Below are 17,343 nucleotides of genomic sequence, written 5' to 3'. Positions count from 1 at the left end.
AGCTGCGGTAAAAAAGAAGTACCATGTCACTTCTTTTTGCGGAACTGCAGCGGTTCTGCACCCATTGACCTCCATTGTGAGGTCAAACCCGCAGTAAAACCCGCAGACGAAAAAAATATCTGCGGGTTTTCTGCGGTTTGTGGTGCAGAACCGCTGCAGCAGGAAGTGCGTGGGCGGAGTGTGGCTGCCCCCCCCGTGCCCCAATCCCACCCCCCCATGCTTCGATGCACCCCCCCGTGCTCCGAGGCCCCCCCCCCCCGTGCCCTAATCTCCCCCCCTTATACTTACCGGGCCTCCCGGTGTCCGTCCGGCCGTCTTCTCCCTGGGCGCCGCCATCTTCCAAAATGGCAGATTCGTTCCAGGCACATTTTGATCACTGTGATAACCTCACAGTGATCAAAATAAAAAAAAGGTAAATGCCCCCCCCCCCCCCCTTTATCACCCCCATAGGTAGTAACAATAATAAAATAAAGAAATTTTTTTTTTCCCCCACTACAGTTAGAACTAGGGTTAGGGGTAGGGTTAGGGGTAGGGATAGGGGTAGGGTTAGGGTATTTTCAGCCATTTTAACCCTAAAAAAACTTCCTAGAAAACACACAGTAACTGCACTAAAAACCGCATAAAAAAACTCACCAAAAAGCACCAAAAAACGCACCTGCGTTTTCTGCCAAGAGCTGCGGTTTTTAGTGCAGAAAAAACAGCAGGGAAATCAGGAACGTGTGAACATGGCCTAATACTACCCCCTATATATAATAATATAACTACTATAATACTGCCCTCTATGTACAAGAATACTGTATAACTACTATAATACTTTTTGTCTTACTAGATTCACTCTTTATTAGTGAACTCTACCATTTCCTTGTTTTATCCATAAATTATCAGTGCCATCAGTGCTCAGTATCACAATATTCATAAAATACAACTTTTTTTTAGTGCCATTTACAATTATCATAAATGTGACTAAACATCAATGCTTACCAAAAACCTCCATGCATCTGATGAGTATGCCTGTACACTGCACCGATACTTGTTTCTCTACAGCGCACTCGTTTTTTCCTGTCTCCAAGCATCCAAAACATGATATTCCATTGTTGTTAGTAAGTTTAGGAACTGGCAAGATAAAACAGTAAAAAAAAAAAATCACATCAACATCAATAAGCAAAAGCTAGAGCCCTTTTTAACACCATAAATGCTGGACATTTTATCAATCATAAAGTAATTTTCTATAACCTTAATAAATATAGATACATTTCATTAATTGGATGTGACTCTACAAAAGAAAAAAAAAAAAATTCAATATTTATCAAAATCATGGGTCGATCGTTTGATTTGATTGATTTAGTAGTACATTTGCTCATCTCTAATGTGGGAGGATAAAGACTTTTTCCAGCACGGAGCACCTGTACGTTGATCTTATTGTTTTGCTTTATTGGAGATTTTCCGTCTTTTTAAGGTGAACAAATCTCTCCTGGAAAGTGTTCAACCTCACAAATCAATGTTTCTGTTTCCATTCAGTGACAGTAAGCAGAGGAAGGTTTGAGGGCTGGATCTCATGTATAGATAAGGCCTACATTAGCTGTCCTGCATCTGGTGGGGGGCATGTGTGACTTGGTTCCTCTCTGCAGGGGGCTTCCCTAATACACAACCCTGCAGACTGGCTGGAGACTGAGCTTCTAAAACATTCTTCGGCAAATGTTTAAAAGGGATGGTGTGAACACTTCTGCCCATCCATGGGGCTGATTCCAGGAGAGAACAATAAGCCCCATGTTTAGTGAGTGTTTGGTTCAGTGATGTTGATGGGCGAGGATCTGTTGCTGATGTCCTATTGCCCATGTCTGGATGTCCTATGTAGAAAGTCTATCGATTCCTGGCTGGAGATGGATACACATTCTGTGGTCATGGGATCTGTTGTCTGAAATTGAGAAACTATCCTAAGGAGTTTTTTGATGGCTGGAGCTGGATACATGTGCTACGGTTGGGAATCCGTCGTCTGGAAGAGCACGGACTGTGACTACAGACTATATTGGTGGGAGATTTAAAAGCTGTGAGCCAACCAAAAGTTGGGATACAGTGGGAATCACATAATGCAGGGGCAGTGGAACTACCGGCCCCGGGTTGGGATCTTGTGGACTGGGGGGGACTGCATTGTGGCCATCTACCCGGAATTACTGTCAGACCTTGGACGTAAGTAATAAAAAATAACTGCATCGTTAATCTGCCTAGGTGAGTATTACAACCCACAACTTCAGATCCTCGCAGAAAATGATTGAGGAAAAATTGCAGCTGCATACCCCTCCTCCCAGTCCTTATTTTCTTTGTTACCCAAGGTGTTTTTTTTTGTTTAGGAGAGAGGGCCAGCAGGATTGGAAAGTTAAGATGCTTTATGATGCAAGTTTAAAAACTTTTCCAACCCATGCAGTAGATCTTAAGTTGTATTATTTTAGATTTCTATGGGTTGGCACATCTGTGGGTTGCAATAGTCTGTCTATGTCCCGTGCAAAGAAAGTATTATCCATGCCCTCTTTCAAAACTTTACCCACTAAATACACGGACTTGGTGATATCAAATAACATCTAGGTAAAAGTTCTCAGCTGTCATGGGGCAAAGGGCAAAAGATGGATGTTCTCGACAGTTTCAAGAACATCTCCTATGGGATCGATATTATAGCAATAGATGAGACCCCCAAGGATATTGTACCTACCTTGCTGGCTCGCTACGTTGCAGCGATTCGTTGTGCAGCACGAAAAATAACTGTACCGTTCATAGCTTCCTGTGTTGAAGGCAAACAGGTTTGTACATGTTTCTCCCATGTTTGCTGATCCACAACCTAGCACATTCGATGAAGTAGAAAGTACACCTGAAAGAAAACATGGCCGTGTTGTTGATTGAATGAATTCACGATAGATGCATTACCATATCCTTCACGATAGATGCATTACCATATCACAATGATTACTGCCCTCTATTTTTTTTTTTATAAAGATGATGGCTCATGGTCATTTATCAATTTCTCCACCAAAGGAAGAGCAACCAAGGGCATTTGTTAGTTTCTCCATTCTACTTATTATCGTTGAGCTTTGTGAAGGCACAAGAATCCCTTTAGGTGTCATAAGACAATAAGGAAGAACAAACTCATGTGGTCTTCATTTCATTCCTCAAGGATTATGTCAACCTGTAGTGGCTCACTTGACCAGGAGATTAAGGTATAAGAAGCCCTTTACATGCCACAAGACCTATCGAAAGAAGGAATTCTAAGTTCTTGAGGTTTACAACTTCTTCCCCAGAGATGATGTCAACCTGTGGTGGTTTAAACAATCTGCAAAATATATTTTCTATGGCCAACCATTTGCTCCTGATTCATCCTATGGAGGAAGGCTCATTTCCATAAAATTATTTTAAACTGTGGTGGTCCATTCTTTAGACATGCACCACTGGGTTAAGATGGAGACAGCCTCCATAAATGGATATTGAGTAAAGGTAGGAGGGTGATCCCGGCGGCCAGATTTTTGCCCATAACAAACACTGATTGTTGATATAGCAAGCTGATTAGTGACTATCTAAGATCGTTTGAAAAGGGCCGCTTGAAACTCGATGGAGATTAATGATTGCCGGTTCCCTTAAGTACATATAGCGTCAGCAGCACATCCTACGGTATTTCCATAGTTCTCTTAGCACCTAAAGAGCTTCTTATTCCTTTATCTCCAGGTGATGTGAACCACCACAGGTCGACTTCATCCTTGGGGTAGGAGATGGAGATTACTAAAATTTCGGATTCCTTCTTTCCACAGGTCTCAAAGCATCTAAAGAGCTTCTTGTTACTTTATCTCCAGGTGATGCGAACAACCATAGTTTGACAGCAACGTTGGGGAAGGAGATGGAGACAATATAAATTTGAGCTTGCTTCTTTCCATAGGTCTCATAGCATCGAAAGTGGTCTTGTAACTTTATCTCCAGGCGATGTGAACCACCATAGGTTGACAACATCCTTTGAGTGTCAGACGGAGACTTGAAAAATGTAGGTTTCCTTCTTTCCATATGTCATAGGGCTTCACCATCATCCCCAGTCGATTTTTACCGCTATAGGTTGACACCATCCTTGGAGAGGGAAGTAGAGACGTGTTTGGGCTTCTTTTTCTTCATAAGACATACCTCCTTTGTTTACACAAGGCGATGAGCTGCAAGTAAGAATTATTTTCAAGCCTTCATGAAAGAGTTAATTTTGTTCATTCATCAGTTGATCACTACGGTTTACATGGCCCACTGATCATGAACGAGCATTCTCATTATTATTGATCCGCGGACTTTAAGGATTGGTGTAGGTGACTTGGGTTGTACTCCAGAAACAGAAGAAAACTACATTTTCGTTCCTCCTAGATTGAGCTTGATTGTCTCTTCATTTTCCCTCATGCTATGACTTTTAATGTGTCATTATTTACACCTTTATCTTGGTCTAAATTACGATTTTGGTCATCGTAAATCATTAGGGTTAAAAAAATCTAAAACTTTGAACTATATTCCAAAAGAACATTCTTCTCTTGTCTGCAGAAGGAACCCAGTCAACCAGGCCACACATAATCTAGAGGAGCGCTGCAAACAGAAATTTGTAAACAGCAGATCAATTTCATGGAGCGTTAAGAAGAGATGGGATAAAGAGTCCTGACGCACATCAAAAACCAAATGGAAATCAGACTTCAAGACTTTATTTATAATGACAGGACAGCAGCCGGCTCATATGATTAAATGGCCTCCTGGGGGACGTCACTCTGCACAGTCTGGCTCGAAAATAGGCCATTATAAGCCGACCACTGGGGTGTCAAAGTTTCCTCTTCAAAAAAATGGAAGTCGAAGAAAAATTTAGCCTTATACCTTGGGGGCGAATTTACAAGACAGATGGAGCATAGGAAAATTAATTTTATCTTTAGCAGATTTTAACTATTTAGTCATGAGAAGTCAAAGAAAAAAAAAAGGGTAGGTGAAAACTTGTTGATTGCTCACGGTCCAACTGGTGGTACACCAAACAATTCCTAGATTGGGTCTCTGAAACTACTGGGACGACAAATGATTCCAGGATCGGGGCTCTGGGAAATCGAGAACAGGACTTTTTGCATGCTTGACTCTTGACTCTTTGTCTATGGGACTGCCAGAAATAAACTAAATACAACAGCCCTATATAAAAATAGAGTGGAGGCCAAGCATGCCTAAAGTCCTGTTCCCAGGTCCAAGTGGTTGGACCTCCAGTGGATGGCAATTTATATCCCCATGGGACAGGGGATACATTGTCAGAATATTCTTATGATGTTGGCTTATTGGAACTATAGTAAATATTCAGATCTTGCCTGCTATAAACCAAATGAAGCAATGTACAAGTTCCAGCAGTATCAAATAGCATAAAATATGGTGCAACCAAGGCTCTCACCTTTCTTCCATTCCCTCGTGGCCATGTTCACGCAATAGTTGCTGACTTCATCGCAAAACAGGGATTTATACGAGGACGAGCATCCAACGGAAGAACTTGGACAAGAATTACATTGTAAGCGGTTCATGTAAACCTGAGAAGCTGAAGAAGGGAAACATTGATACTCATATTATTGGACAGGATACATCGGGGCCAGCAATATTTTATAGATAAGGAGCAAGTGCTGGTATTGCAGGAGCTAGCTAATAATCATCTGGTAATAAAAAGGTTTTTCATGGTTTCCAAATGTAAATTAACTGAATCAAAGATGATGATGTTGCAGTTTCAGTGCCAGCTTTGTGGTTCTGACACCGACAGAGCTTCTTTCCTCTCTCTCTACCCATGCTGTAATGAAGGGGACTGGCTTAGCTAATGAGTTGACCAAGACAGCCAGTCTCCCTTAAACATACAAAATTGGCAAAACTTTTTGATTTGTGGCAAAACCCTTTTAACTATTTGTCTGTAAAAACATGTGGCTTGTAGGGGAAGACCAACGAAAAAAACTTGCAATAATTGTCACAAATTGCAAAATGAACTATCCAGGTATGGCCAAATTACAACCCCTAGCATAGTAATAGCTGCAGATGATGTGATTACTTACTGGAGTATCGGTTGATGTTGCAGAGGTTACTCTCACAGCATGTTGAAGTCATGTAGACAGATCGAGTCCCTGTATCGATGATTGAGGTTTGGTTGCACAGATAGGTAGTGGAGCAGCCCTTCATCACAGTGTTACTAGTACCTGCAGGTAACAAATTGGTCAATTAGTATAATTAATTCTTCAAGTTGTGCTTCATAAGACTTGCCTGCCTGAATCTTTTTGATTCTAAGGTTTAAGTTACTGAATGACTGTCACCATCCTTGGGTCACTCTTTGGTCATTCTGCTCCCTTGTCACTGATCATATGTTAGGCAAGCATAGTTGAAGGGCCCGTTACGGTACCTGCAGGTTATGTATTTACCACTATTTACTACTTAGCGTGATAATAAAACAAAAATGTGTCATCAAGTTAAGAACAAAATTCCATAAAATGTGGGTTTAGTTCACAAAGGTAACAAAAAATACACATATACGATATTTTAGAGAAGAGCAAATAAATTTGCATGACCAGGTCAGTATTCCACTGCCTTTTTTCATGCCATTTTTCCCTTAACTAATAATTTAGGGTTCCATTGAAAAGTAAAATGTATCTTCCCTTATACGACTGAGTCAATGTGAAATTAAAAAATTAAAAATGCTTTGTCCTAAAAGCCCAAAAGAAACAGATCCTTAGTGACTCGCTCGGTTTTGATGCTGAAATGTAAGTGCTGGTTTTCTTTCTAGTGACGCTCCAGAGATAACAATTCCTTATAGGATAAGCATTGAAATTAATTACTGTCCACCGTGTTCATTGATTTTTAAGGAGTCATTGGACACAACTCACGGTTTTATCTAGCAGTACATGCCCTAACAAGGCCCAAGACTAGTGGGCAGAATAAAAATGTGGACAATTAGGATGCATATATAGGATCCGAACCCCCTTCAAAGTTAACGAGAGATGTCTAACATTGCAGACCTTCAAGAGTTGCTCTCCACTTTCAGCCCTGGTTCGTAGTGGAGGGTCTTGATTGGGGAAGCCCCTTTATTACCTTAATCTACACCATCAAGGCAAGAGCATTGACCAAAGTGGAGAGCCCCTTGAAGATATATTTCCCCCCTCAAACACCATAAAGGGTGAGCCAGATTTAGAGAGTCAATCTTAAGGAACCGCTCACATTCTGGTTCACATATCCTGTCCACGAATTAGATGGTCGGTCATTCACTTTTCTTGCATAGGTCATGGCTTCCTAAAAAGTCATCACCAACTGTATCTATTTAAATAGGACCCCAGTAAAAGATATCAAGAAGTAAATCGATGTATGCACTCGTTTTTAACAAGAGCGCCCCCTGTGTTTCCAGCTCTACTATTCTACAGGTTGGGGCGATTCCGTCATGTTAAATTTTCTGCTTAGTAAAGATTTATATCTGACCCAGATACTCAAGGGCTCAAAATCATTCTGCCAGAAGGACGTCAGTGGTGTTTGGAATGTATAAAGATTTTCCCAGCTAGGGGGCTTACCGTGAATTTACAACTGTGACAGAACAAGTCTAGACAATTTCAGTCTCATAACAGCAGTCTCAGCAATGTAAAATGTATGAAATAACAGGTATCTATGTCATCGCACAGGCTACGCCGAATCATACATTTGCATATTGTTCTATCATCTGTGAGATTAATTTGATTTTAAAAAATTCCCTTGTATTTTTTTTTAAAAATCCTCAAATTGCAGTTTTTATTGGGGCAGTTTAACCAAAATTTGCCCACTTGGCTTAGAGTCCAGCTTCTTAGTCCTTTAGCAAAGCCACGCAATCGAGGAGGTCTACAAACCTCCATACATATGTGTCGGATAAATGTATACTCACCTCAGCAGGGTGTGCTGTGGTCATCTGACATTGTTATACCATTTGAGCCCAGTAGCCAATCTGCGGCCTTTTTGGGCTGCCGTATTCTTTCTTTCCTCGGACGAATGTCGAACAAGTAGAAGAAGTAAAAGTGCAGCAAGCCAATAGCGGCCTCTGATTGGCTGCAGAACTTTATAATAACGCCACAAGCATCCTGGCAGACCCAGCGGCAACACTCCTGGATCGGCAGCGGTGTGAGAGGTGAGTATGTGTTTTTTTTATTAAATTTACTTAATTGAAAAACGTGTTGTCCAAGGAGTGGACAACCCCTTTAATAATAACACAGTTTTCTGTAAACTCCTCTACTCCTCCTAGTGGTGGCAGCAGGGTCTAAAATTCTATGTTTTAGCTTTATATATACAGAGGTTTGGTGTCCTCGGGGATTGCCGGGGCTTCTTCCATGTGTCTGCTATTTGAGTGATTACCTAGCTCTTTAGCTGGCTCTCTGCCTCCAATCAGTGCCAGTTGTAACTTTGCTCAAATAGCGTGTACTTGCTCTGTCCTCTGTGTTCCTGTATTTGATCTTTGTTGCCTGACTTTGGACCTTGCCTCTGATCATCCATTTGTCTTCCCCCTTTTCTCTTACTCCACTACCTTCCTGGAATTGGGACCTCGGACTTTGACCTGACTACGCCTTTGCCTTACCCATTTGTATATGACGATCCCTCTTGGTATCTGACCCTGGACGTCTTTACCACCCGAGCCTCATGGCTTGTCCGTGAGTTGTGACTAGCGTCACATTTAGTATCTTTGTATCAGAAAAAAATGAAGTTCTGATCTCTATAAAGACATATTAAGAAAAGTATCAGCATAGAGCCTCGGAACTAACGCCGTGGTTGGAAATTGAGGGCTATTCCTTTTGCTCCGATCTCTTCACCCTTTTTGTCTGTAATCATCAGAGGTGATGTATGGCTCCAGAGATCGCTTTCCTATTAGCATTCATCCTGTATTATCTTATTAGCTGTTTTGTTACTCCGTGATGTTCGTAAGTCTCCTGCGATCGGGTGAAATGAACTGAAAGACTGCTGCTGAAGGGCTCGAGGGAGCGGGGGAATGCATGAACAAGCAGGACTTGGGTCCACTGAACCTTAAAAAGATCCATAAGCTGGCACCAGGCGAATGCCCATAGGACGGTTTTATGGAAGGAGAAAAGTACAGATCTACTTACGACTATCTTCTCCTTTCTCTAGACCTGCATATCAAGCAAATCTAAGCTGGAAATGAGAAGACACGACCCAAATGCTCCAAACTCTCTGCGCTGAATGGAGCAACATTAACCCTTCCAAGGACATACCACATATTACAAGGCAGTGGACATATCCTTAAATGCTTTGCTTTTAGCCTCAACGTCAATTAAAGATACAGAAGGATTCTAATGAGTGTTCTATTTCACTGCAGCGCCTCCGCAGGGCAAATGAAGTATTACATTGCGTTTATAAAAATTAACGTATTATCTATACAATGCAGGACAGGACAGGTCCTCCAGACTGAGAGGAGGTTCTTTGTAACCGCACTTGCCTTAAAGGAATCCCTCCTATTTATTAAGAACTGGACAGCCCCTTTAATGCCTCTTGTCTCACCTTGTGACCTGTAAGCTATGGAGATGCAGCTGGTCTCGTAGGATGGACACGTCCTCACCACCATACGGCACGATGAACTTGTACCGACGCACTGTAAGCATCTCAGGCAAAGGACTAGGGGAAAAGAAAAAGACGTGGGTAACACAAAGAATTAATTGTATCCTTTCGCGTCAAGTCTTCATTTTCCATTGAGACGATTCTCTATGTCTCCTAAAGAGGCAACAACTAATATACCGCTGCTCTTTCAACCCATTACCACTCTGGGATACGTGGAATGGGAAAGTTGGCGGAGAACGACATGGAACATTTTGGATTTGTGTCCTTGATGCATCTAATATTGGAATTTCTGTCCTCGAATCTCACCATTGTGTCAACTTCCATACTTCTCCCAACTTTTCTAAACTTCTCCTGATTGTCACAGTCCATCTCTTTCATGGTGAACCTTTAATTTAACCCCTTCACGACCAACGACGTATATTTCCGTCATCGGCCGTGCCCCTAACTTTCATGCGGGCTCACACGCTGAGCCTGCATTTTTTTCTCGCACTCATAGTAACATAGTAACATAGTTAGTAAGGCCGAAAAAAGACATTTGTCCATCCAGTTCAGCCTATATTCCATCATAATAAATCCCCAGATCTACGTCCTTCTACAGAACCTAATAATTGTATGATACAATATTGTTCTGCTCCAGGAAGACATCCAGGCCTCTCTTGAACCCCTCGACTGAGTTCGCCATCACCACCTCCTCAGGCAAGCAATTCCAGATTCTCACCGCCCTAACAGTAAAGAATCCTCTTCTATGTTGGCTGATGGCTGATTTAATAAACAATCAAGTGCCTCTAACAGCTGCGAGTGGATCCGAGAACAACCCGCGGCTGTTAACATGTTAAATGCTGCTGTCAATTATTAATTTCACACTTGCAAACGGTAAGAGCGTCACTGATCACGCCCATCGGCACCCCTGTTATGTGATCGCAGGGCGCGGATGGGCTGTTATGACAGCCAAGGGTTTACTGTACACCCCCGTGTATGTCCTCATGGTCCTCCTGTGAGTGCGTGGTCGGCGTTCATTGGAGATCTCAGGGCTGAAGCTCTGCTATGTGTAGAATGGGAGATTGGACTATAGCAGATTCAAGTCCCCTAAGGGGACTGTTAAATACAGTAGAAAGTAAAAAAAAAGTTTTACTTTAGTTTTACAATATAAGGAACATAGAAAAAATAGCAAAGTACCTTATCACTGATGAAGTTTTGTTCAAAATTATCCATTCTTGACTCATGTACAGCACAAATTTTGCTTGTGTCCTATTAATTTGTTACAGTGTATCATTGCAGGTAGAATCTAGGTACAATTTGTATCTAAACCTAAACTGTGAGAAGCATTATTGTGGGTAAGCCTGAACAAAAAAATGTTTGCATTCAGGGTATGTGCACACATCAGGATTTCTTGTAGATTTCTGCCAGAAATCCGCATGCATTTTTTTCGCATTTTTTACGCGTTTTTGACGCTTTTTTGTGCGTTTTTTCCCAAATGCATAGAATTGCTGGAAAAATGCAGAAAATCCGCAAAAATAATGAACATGCTCATTTTTTTACCGCAATGCGTTTTTTTTCTACGCACAAAACATGCAGAATGCATTCTAAATGATAGAATGCATAATGTATGCATTTTTAATGAGGTTTTATAGCACACACAGACATGAAGGACTCCTGCTCTCCTGTCTCTATATCACACACAGACATTAAGGACTCCTGCTCTCCTGTCTCTATAGCACACACAGATATGAAGGACTCCTGCTCTCCTGTCTGTATAGCACACACAAAAATGAGGGACTCCTGCTCTCCTGTCTCTATAGCACACAGACATGAGGGACTCCTGCTCTCCTGTCTCTATAGCACACACAGACAGGGCCGGCGTCAGCACCCGGCACACCGGGCAAATGCCGGGGCCCTGGGGAGAGGGGGGGGCCCACTCATGCTGTCATAGATACAGCTGGGAGAGCAGAGCAGGAGATAACATGCTCTCTCCCCCCACAAAGTCACTGCTGGCTGCGTTCTCTTAACCCCTATGTGCCAGCTCTGACACAAGCATCTTCTCACTCAGTCAGTGCAGCCAGGCAGGCACACATAGGGGTTAACAGAAGGCAGCCAGTGTGACATTGTGGGCGCAGACAGTGCTGAAGTTTATCAGGCAGATTCCAGAGGATCTCTGTCCTACTAGTGCCTGAGTGAGTGCAAAGGTATCCAGCAGTGGTTGCAGTTGTGGTTCAGTCTGCTGCTGTCTGTCTCCGCTGCCTAAAAATGTGGGTGATGTCTGGAGGAGCAGCTGGTGGGGTGCAGCCTGTAGCCGCCCAGCTCACCCAGAATACATGCATGCTGCACCAAACCTGCACCAGTGAGGTAGGAAGAAGCTTAACCCCTTCCCATCTGTATAAAGGTTATTGCTGAACCTTAAAGATAACAATCCGACCCGCATAAATGGGGCTAACCAGATACCAGGAGGAAGGGGAGCTGCTGCCATGGATAAAACTGAGCTGTGGGCTGTACATTGGGGCCCCGTGGCCCCAGGCTGGTGACTGGAGGGACTCTGCCCAGTGCTGGCATGTGGGTGATTTCTGCTCCGGAGTCTCAGCTTCTCTCCTCCAGGTCACACTGTGCTGTCACAGCAACATTGGTTGTGTCTGTCCAGGTCCCAGCAGCTGCCACTGCTCCCACCAAGGACATGGCATCACTTAACCCTTCCCCTGCAGCCACCGGCAACAAATCCACATTATTCCTTGATTAACCCCTTAATGACCGCCAATACGTCTTTTAACTGACCTGAGATATAAGAGAATAGCCTCCCCATACAGATGACAATCCAGCATCTGTCGGCTGTACACTATAGCTGACAACTTGCTGTATCAGCCACGATCAGTATTTGCACCATCTAAATCTGTTTAACCCCTTAGATGCTGCTGTCAATAGTGACTACATCATTATAAATGGTTAACAGAGTGTGGGGGCTTCTTCTTTATCCCAATTGGTGCCCTCAGATCATGATTTTGTTGTCCTGATGTTTGCGATGGCAATTCATGACCAAATAGCGGCCTTAGAGTCTGACGGCTGTAGTAATCTGTTCAGAAGTTAGCAACATTTAGGTGGTAAAAATACACATTTTCATTTCTGTTATGCCACTTTGCATTAATTCCTGTAAAGCACCTGAAGGGTTAATAAACTACCTGACAGCAGTTTTCAATATGTCAGGGGGTGCTGTTTTTAAAATGGTATCACGTTTAGGGGTTTCCCAATATATGGGACCCCTAAAGTCACTTCAAACATGGATATGTCCCTAAAAAAATAAATGTGGTAAATTTCTTTGAAAAAATGAAAAATTACTGCTACATTTTTAAACCTCCTAAAATGCTAACAAAATAAAATAACATTTTACAAATGATGCTGATGTAAAGCAGACATGTGGGAAATGTTATTTATTAATGGTTTGCTGTTGTATGACTATCTGGATTAAAGGGATAATCATTCAAATTTAGACAATTGCTAATTTTTTAACATTTTTCTCAATTTTTTTATATTTTTTATAAATAAACACAAAAAATATTGAATTAAATTTACCATTATCATAAAGTATAATGTGTCACGAAAAAAACAATCTCAAAATCACTGGGATTTGTTGAAGCGTTGCAGAGTTATTACCACATAAAGTGACACTGGTCAGATTTCAAAAATTTGGCTCGGTCACTAAGGGGTTAAATCAGGTTCCAACCCAATAGAGGAGCAGACATTTCCTGCTGCCATTAGGGTCCGGGAGGGGGTGACATTGGCTGCCCTGCTACTCTGTAGTGGGGGGTGACAAGTGTAACATGGGGTAACGATGACAGAGAAATGCACAGGATAATAGCGCGACAGAGGGCAGTGTATGGTATGGAGCAGTCAGGGGGTGGGCTGCAGGATCCCCCCATACTGTACATGACTACTCAGGACAGGAAGGCGTTTAATGAGCTTCTAATGACGGGGCACTAATTGGGTCATTAGGGTTTGTGGAAAGGATTCAGCATCAGTTCCCTCATTAATGCCCGAGCTGCCTGTTACTTTGTAGCACAGATCTGTCCAGGTTGCAAAACCAAACAACGTTGTTTATGTAGAAAAGTCTTTGTTTCAGAGAAAAACTCAAAACAGAAAAGCACCTCTCCTGTATATATACACTGCACAGCACCTTTCCTCCTGTATATATACACTGCACAGCACCTCTCCTGTATATATACACTGCACAGCACCTTTCCTCCCGTATATATACACTACAGAATCTACAATAGCTGTCACTCATGTAAGAAGTGAACTCTGGCATTGTACTATACATTTCTCTGCCGTATCTGTGCATCATAAATCGGGGTATGTGTTAAAGGGGGGGCCCACTGAGACTTTTTCGCCCGGGGCCCTCGAAAACCTGGAGCCGGCCCTGCACACAGACATGAAGGACTCCTGCTCTCCTGTCTCTATAGCACACACAAACATGAGGAACTCCTGCTCTCCTGTCTCTATAGCACACAGACATGAAGGACTCCTGCTCTCCTGTCTCTATAGCACACACAGACATGAAGGACTCCTGCTCTCCCTGTCTCTATAGCACACACAGACATGAAGGACTCCTGCTCTCCTGTCTCTATAGCACACACAAACATGAGGAACTCCTGCTCGCCTGTCTCTATAGCACACAGACATGAAGGACTCCTGCTCTCCCTGTCTCTATAGCACACACAGACATGAAGGACTCCTGCTCTCCCTGTCTCTATAGCACACACAGACATGAGGGACTCCTGCTCTCCTGTCTCTATAGCACACAGACATGAAGGACTCCTGCTCTCCTGTCTCCATAGCACACACAGACATGAAGGATTCCTACTCTCCTGTCTCTATAGCACACAGACATGAAGGACTCCTGCTCTCTTGTCTCTATAGCACACACAGACATGAAGGACTCCTGCTCTCCTGTCTCTATAGTGCACATAGGCATGAGGGACTCCTGCTCTCCTGTCTCTATAGCACACAGACATGAAGGACTCCTGCTCTCCTGTCTCCATAGCACACACAGACATGAAGGATTCCTACTCTCCTGTCTCTATAGCACACAGACATGAAGGACTCCTGCTCTCTTGTCTCTATAGCACACACAGACATGAAGGACTCCTGCTCTCTTGTCTCTATAGCACACACAGGCATGAGGGACTCCTGCTCTACTGTCTCTATAGCACACACAGACATGAAGGACTCCTGTTCTCCTCTTTCTATAGCACAGACAGACATGACGGACTCCTGCTCTCCAGTCTCTATAGCACACACAGATATGACGGACTCCTGCTCTCCAGTCTCTATAGCACACACAGACATGAAGGACTCCTGATCTCCTGTCTCTACAGCACACACAGACATGAGGGACTCCTGTTCTCCCTGTCTCTATAGCACAGACAGACATGAAGGACTCATGCTCTCCTATCTCTATAGCACACAGACATGAAGGACTCCTGCTCTCCTGTCTCTATAGCACACACAGATATGAAGGACTCCTGCTCTCCTGTCTCTATAGCACACACAGACATGAGGGACTCCTGTTCTCCTGTCTCTATAGCACACATAGACATGAAGGACTCCTGCTCTCCTGTCTCTATAGCACACACAGGCATGAAGGACTCCTGCTCTCCTGTCTCTATAGCACACACAGACATGAGGGACTCCTGCTCTCCTGTCTCTATAGCACACACAGACATGAAGGACTCCTGCTCTCCTGTCTCTATAGCACACACAGACATGAGGGACTCCTGCTCTCCTGTCTCTATAGCACACACAGACATGAAGGACTCCTGCTCTCCTGTCTCTATAGCGCACACAGACATGAGGGACTCCTGCTCTCCTGTCTCTATAGTGCACACAGGCATGAGGGACTCCTGCTCTCCTGTCTCTATAGCACACACAGACATGAAGGACTCCTGTTCTCTCTCTATAGCACACACAGACATGAAGGACTCCTGCTCTCCTGTCTCTATAGCACACACAGACATGAAGGACTCCTGCTCTCCTGTCTCTATAGCACACACAGACATGAAGGACTCCTGCTCTCCTGTCTCTATAGCACACACAGACATGAAGGACTCCTGCTCTCCTGTCTCTATAGCACACACAGACATGAAGGACTCCTGCTCTCCTGTCTCCATAGCACACACAGACATGAGGGACTCCTGCTCTCCTGTCTCTATAATACACACAGGCATGAGGGACTCCTGCTCTCCTGTCTCTATAGCACACACAGACATGAAGGACTCCTGCTCTCCTGTCTCTATAGCACACACAGACATGAAGGACTCCTGCTCTCCTGTCTCTATAGCTCACACAGACATGAGGGACTCCTGCTCTCCTGTCTCTATAGCACACACAGACATGAAGGACTCCTGCTCTACTGTCTCTATAGTACACACAGGCATGAGGGACTCCTGCTCTCCTGTCTCTATAGCACACACAGACATGAGGGACTCCTGCTCTCCTGTCTCTATAGCACGCACAGAAATGAAGGACTCCTGCTCTCCTGTTTCTATAGCACACACAGACATGAAGGACTCCTGCTCTCTTGTCTCTATAGCACACACAGACATGAAGGACTCCTGCTCTCCTGTCTCTATAGTGCACACAGGCATGAGGGACTCCTGCTCTCCTGTCTCTATAGCACACACAGACATGAAGGACTCCTGCTCTCCTGTCTCTATAGTACACACAGGCATGAGGGACTCCTGCTCTACTGTCTCTATAGCACACACAGACATGAAGGACTCCTGTTCTCCTCTTTCTATAGCACACACAGACATGAAGGACTCCTGCTCTCCTGTCTCTATAGCACACACAGACATGAAGGACTCCTGCTCTCCTGTCTCTATAGCACACACAGACATGAAGGACTCCTGCTCTCCTGTCTCTATAGCACACACAGACATGAAGGACTCCTGCTCTCCTGTCTCTATAGTACACACAGGCATGAGGGACTCCTGCTCTCCTGTCTCTATAGCACACACAGACATGAAGGACTCCTGCTCTCCTGTCTCTATAGCACACACAGACATGAAGGACTCCTGCTCTCCTGTCTCTATAGCTCACACAGACATGAGGGACTCCTGCTCTCCTGTCTCTATAGCACACACAGACATGAAGGACTCCTGCTCTACTGTCTCTATAGTACACACAGGCATGAGGGACTCCTGCTCTCCTGTCTCTATAGCACACACAGACATGAGGGACTCCTGCTCTCCTGTCTCTATAGCACACAGGCATGAAGGACACCTGCTCTCCTGTCTCTATAGCACACACAGACATGAAGGACTCCTGCTCTCCTGTCTCTATAGTACACACAGGCATGAGGGACTCCTGCTCTCCTGTCTCTATAGCACACACAGACATGAAGGACTCCTGTTCTCCTGTCTCTATAGCACATACAGACATGAAGGACTCCTGCTCTCCTGTCTCTATAGCACACACAGACATGAAGGACTCCTGCTCTCCTGTCTCTATAGCACGCACAGACATGAAGGACTTCTGCTCTCCTGTCTCTATAGCACACACAGACATGACGGACTCCTGCTCTCCTGTCTCTATACCATACACAGACATGAAGGACTCCTGCTCTCCTGTCTCTATAGCACACACAGACATGAAGGACTCCTGCTCTCCTGTCTTTATACCACACACAGACATGAAGGACTCCTGCTCTCCTGTCTCTATAGCACGCACAGACATGAAGGACTCCTGCTCTCCTGTTTCTATAGCACACACAGACATGAAGGACTC

The 17,343-nt window shown here is 43.9% G+C and overlaps 1 protein-coding gene across 1 annotated transcript in view; it reads right to left on the bottom strand.

The window, feature by feature from the left end:
* The window catches only part of LOC138651990 (urokinase plasminogen activator surface receptor-like), a 35,843-nt gene that overhangs the window by 5,622 nt on the left and 12,878 nt on the right, over positions 1-17,343 (bottom strand). The window contains exons 2-6 of the mRNA XM_069742660.1: positions 9,520-9,633; positions 6,060-6,200; positions 5,420-5,560; positions 2,705-2,860; positions 982-1,113 (exon numbers count right to left, since the gene is read on the bottom strand). Of these exons, the coding sequence (XP_069598761.1) occupies positions 982-1,113; positions 2,705-2,860; positions 5,420-5,560; positions 6,060-6,200; positions 9,520-9,633 (684 nt within the window). The remainder of the gene's footprint in view (positions 1-981; positions 1,114-2,704; positions 2,861-5,419; positions 5,561-6,059; positions 6,201-9,519; positions 9,634-17,343) is intronic.

The sequence above is a fragment of the Ranitomeya imitator genome, chromosome 10 (genome assembly GCF_032444005.1).
Source record: "Ranitomeya imitator isolate aRanImi1 chromosome 10, aRanImi1.pri, whole genome shotgun sequence".
Taxonomy (NCBI): domain Eukaryota; kingdom Metazoa; phylum Chordata; class Amphibia; order Anura; family Dendrobatidae; genus Ranitomeya; species Ranitomeya imitator.
Note: the sequence above shows the minus strand (reverse complement) of the source record. Positions and strands in the feature narration are given on the sequence as shown.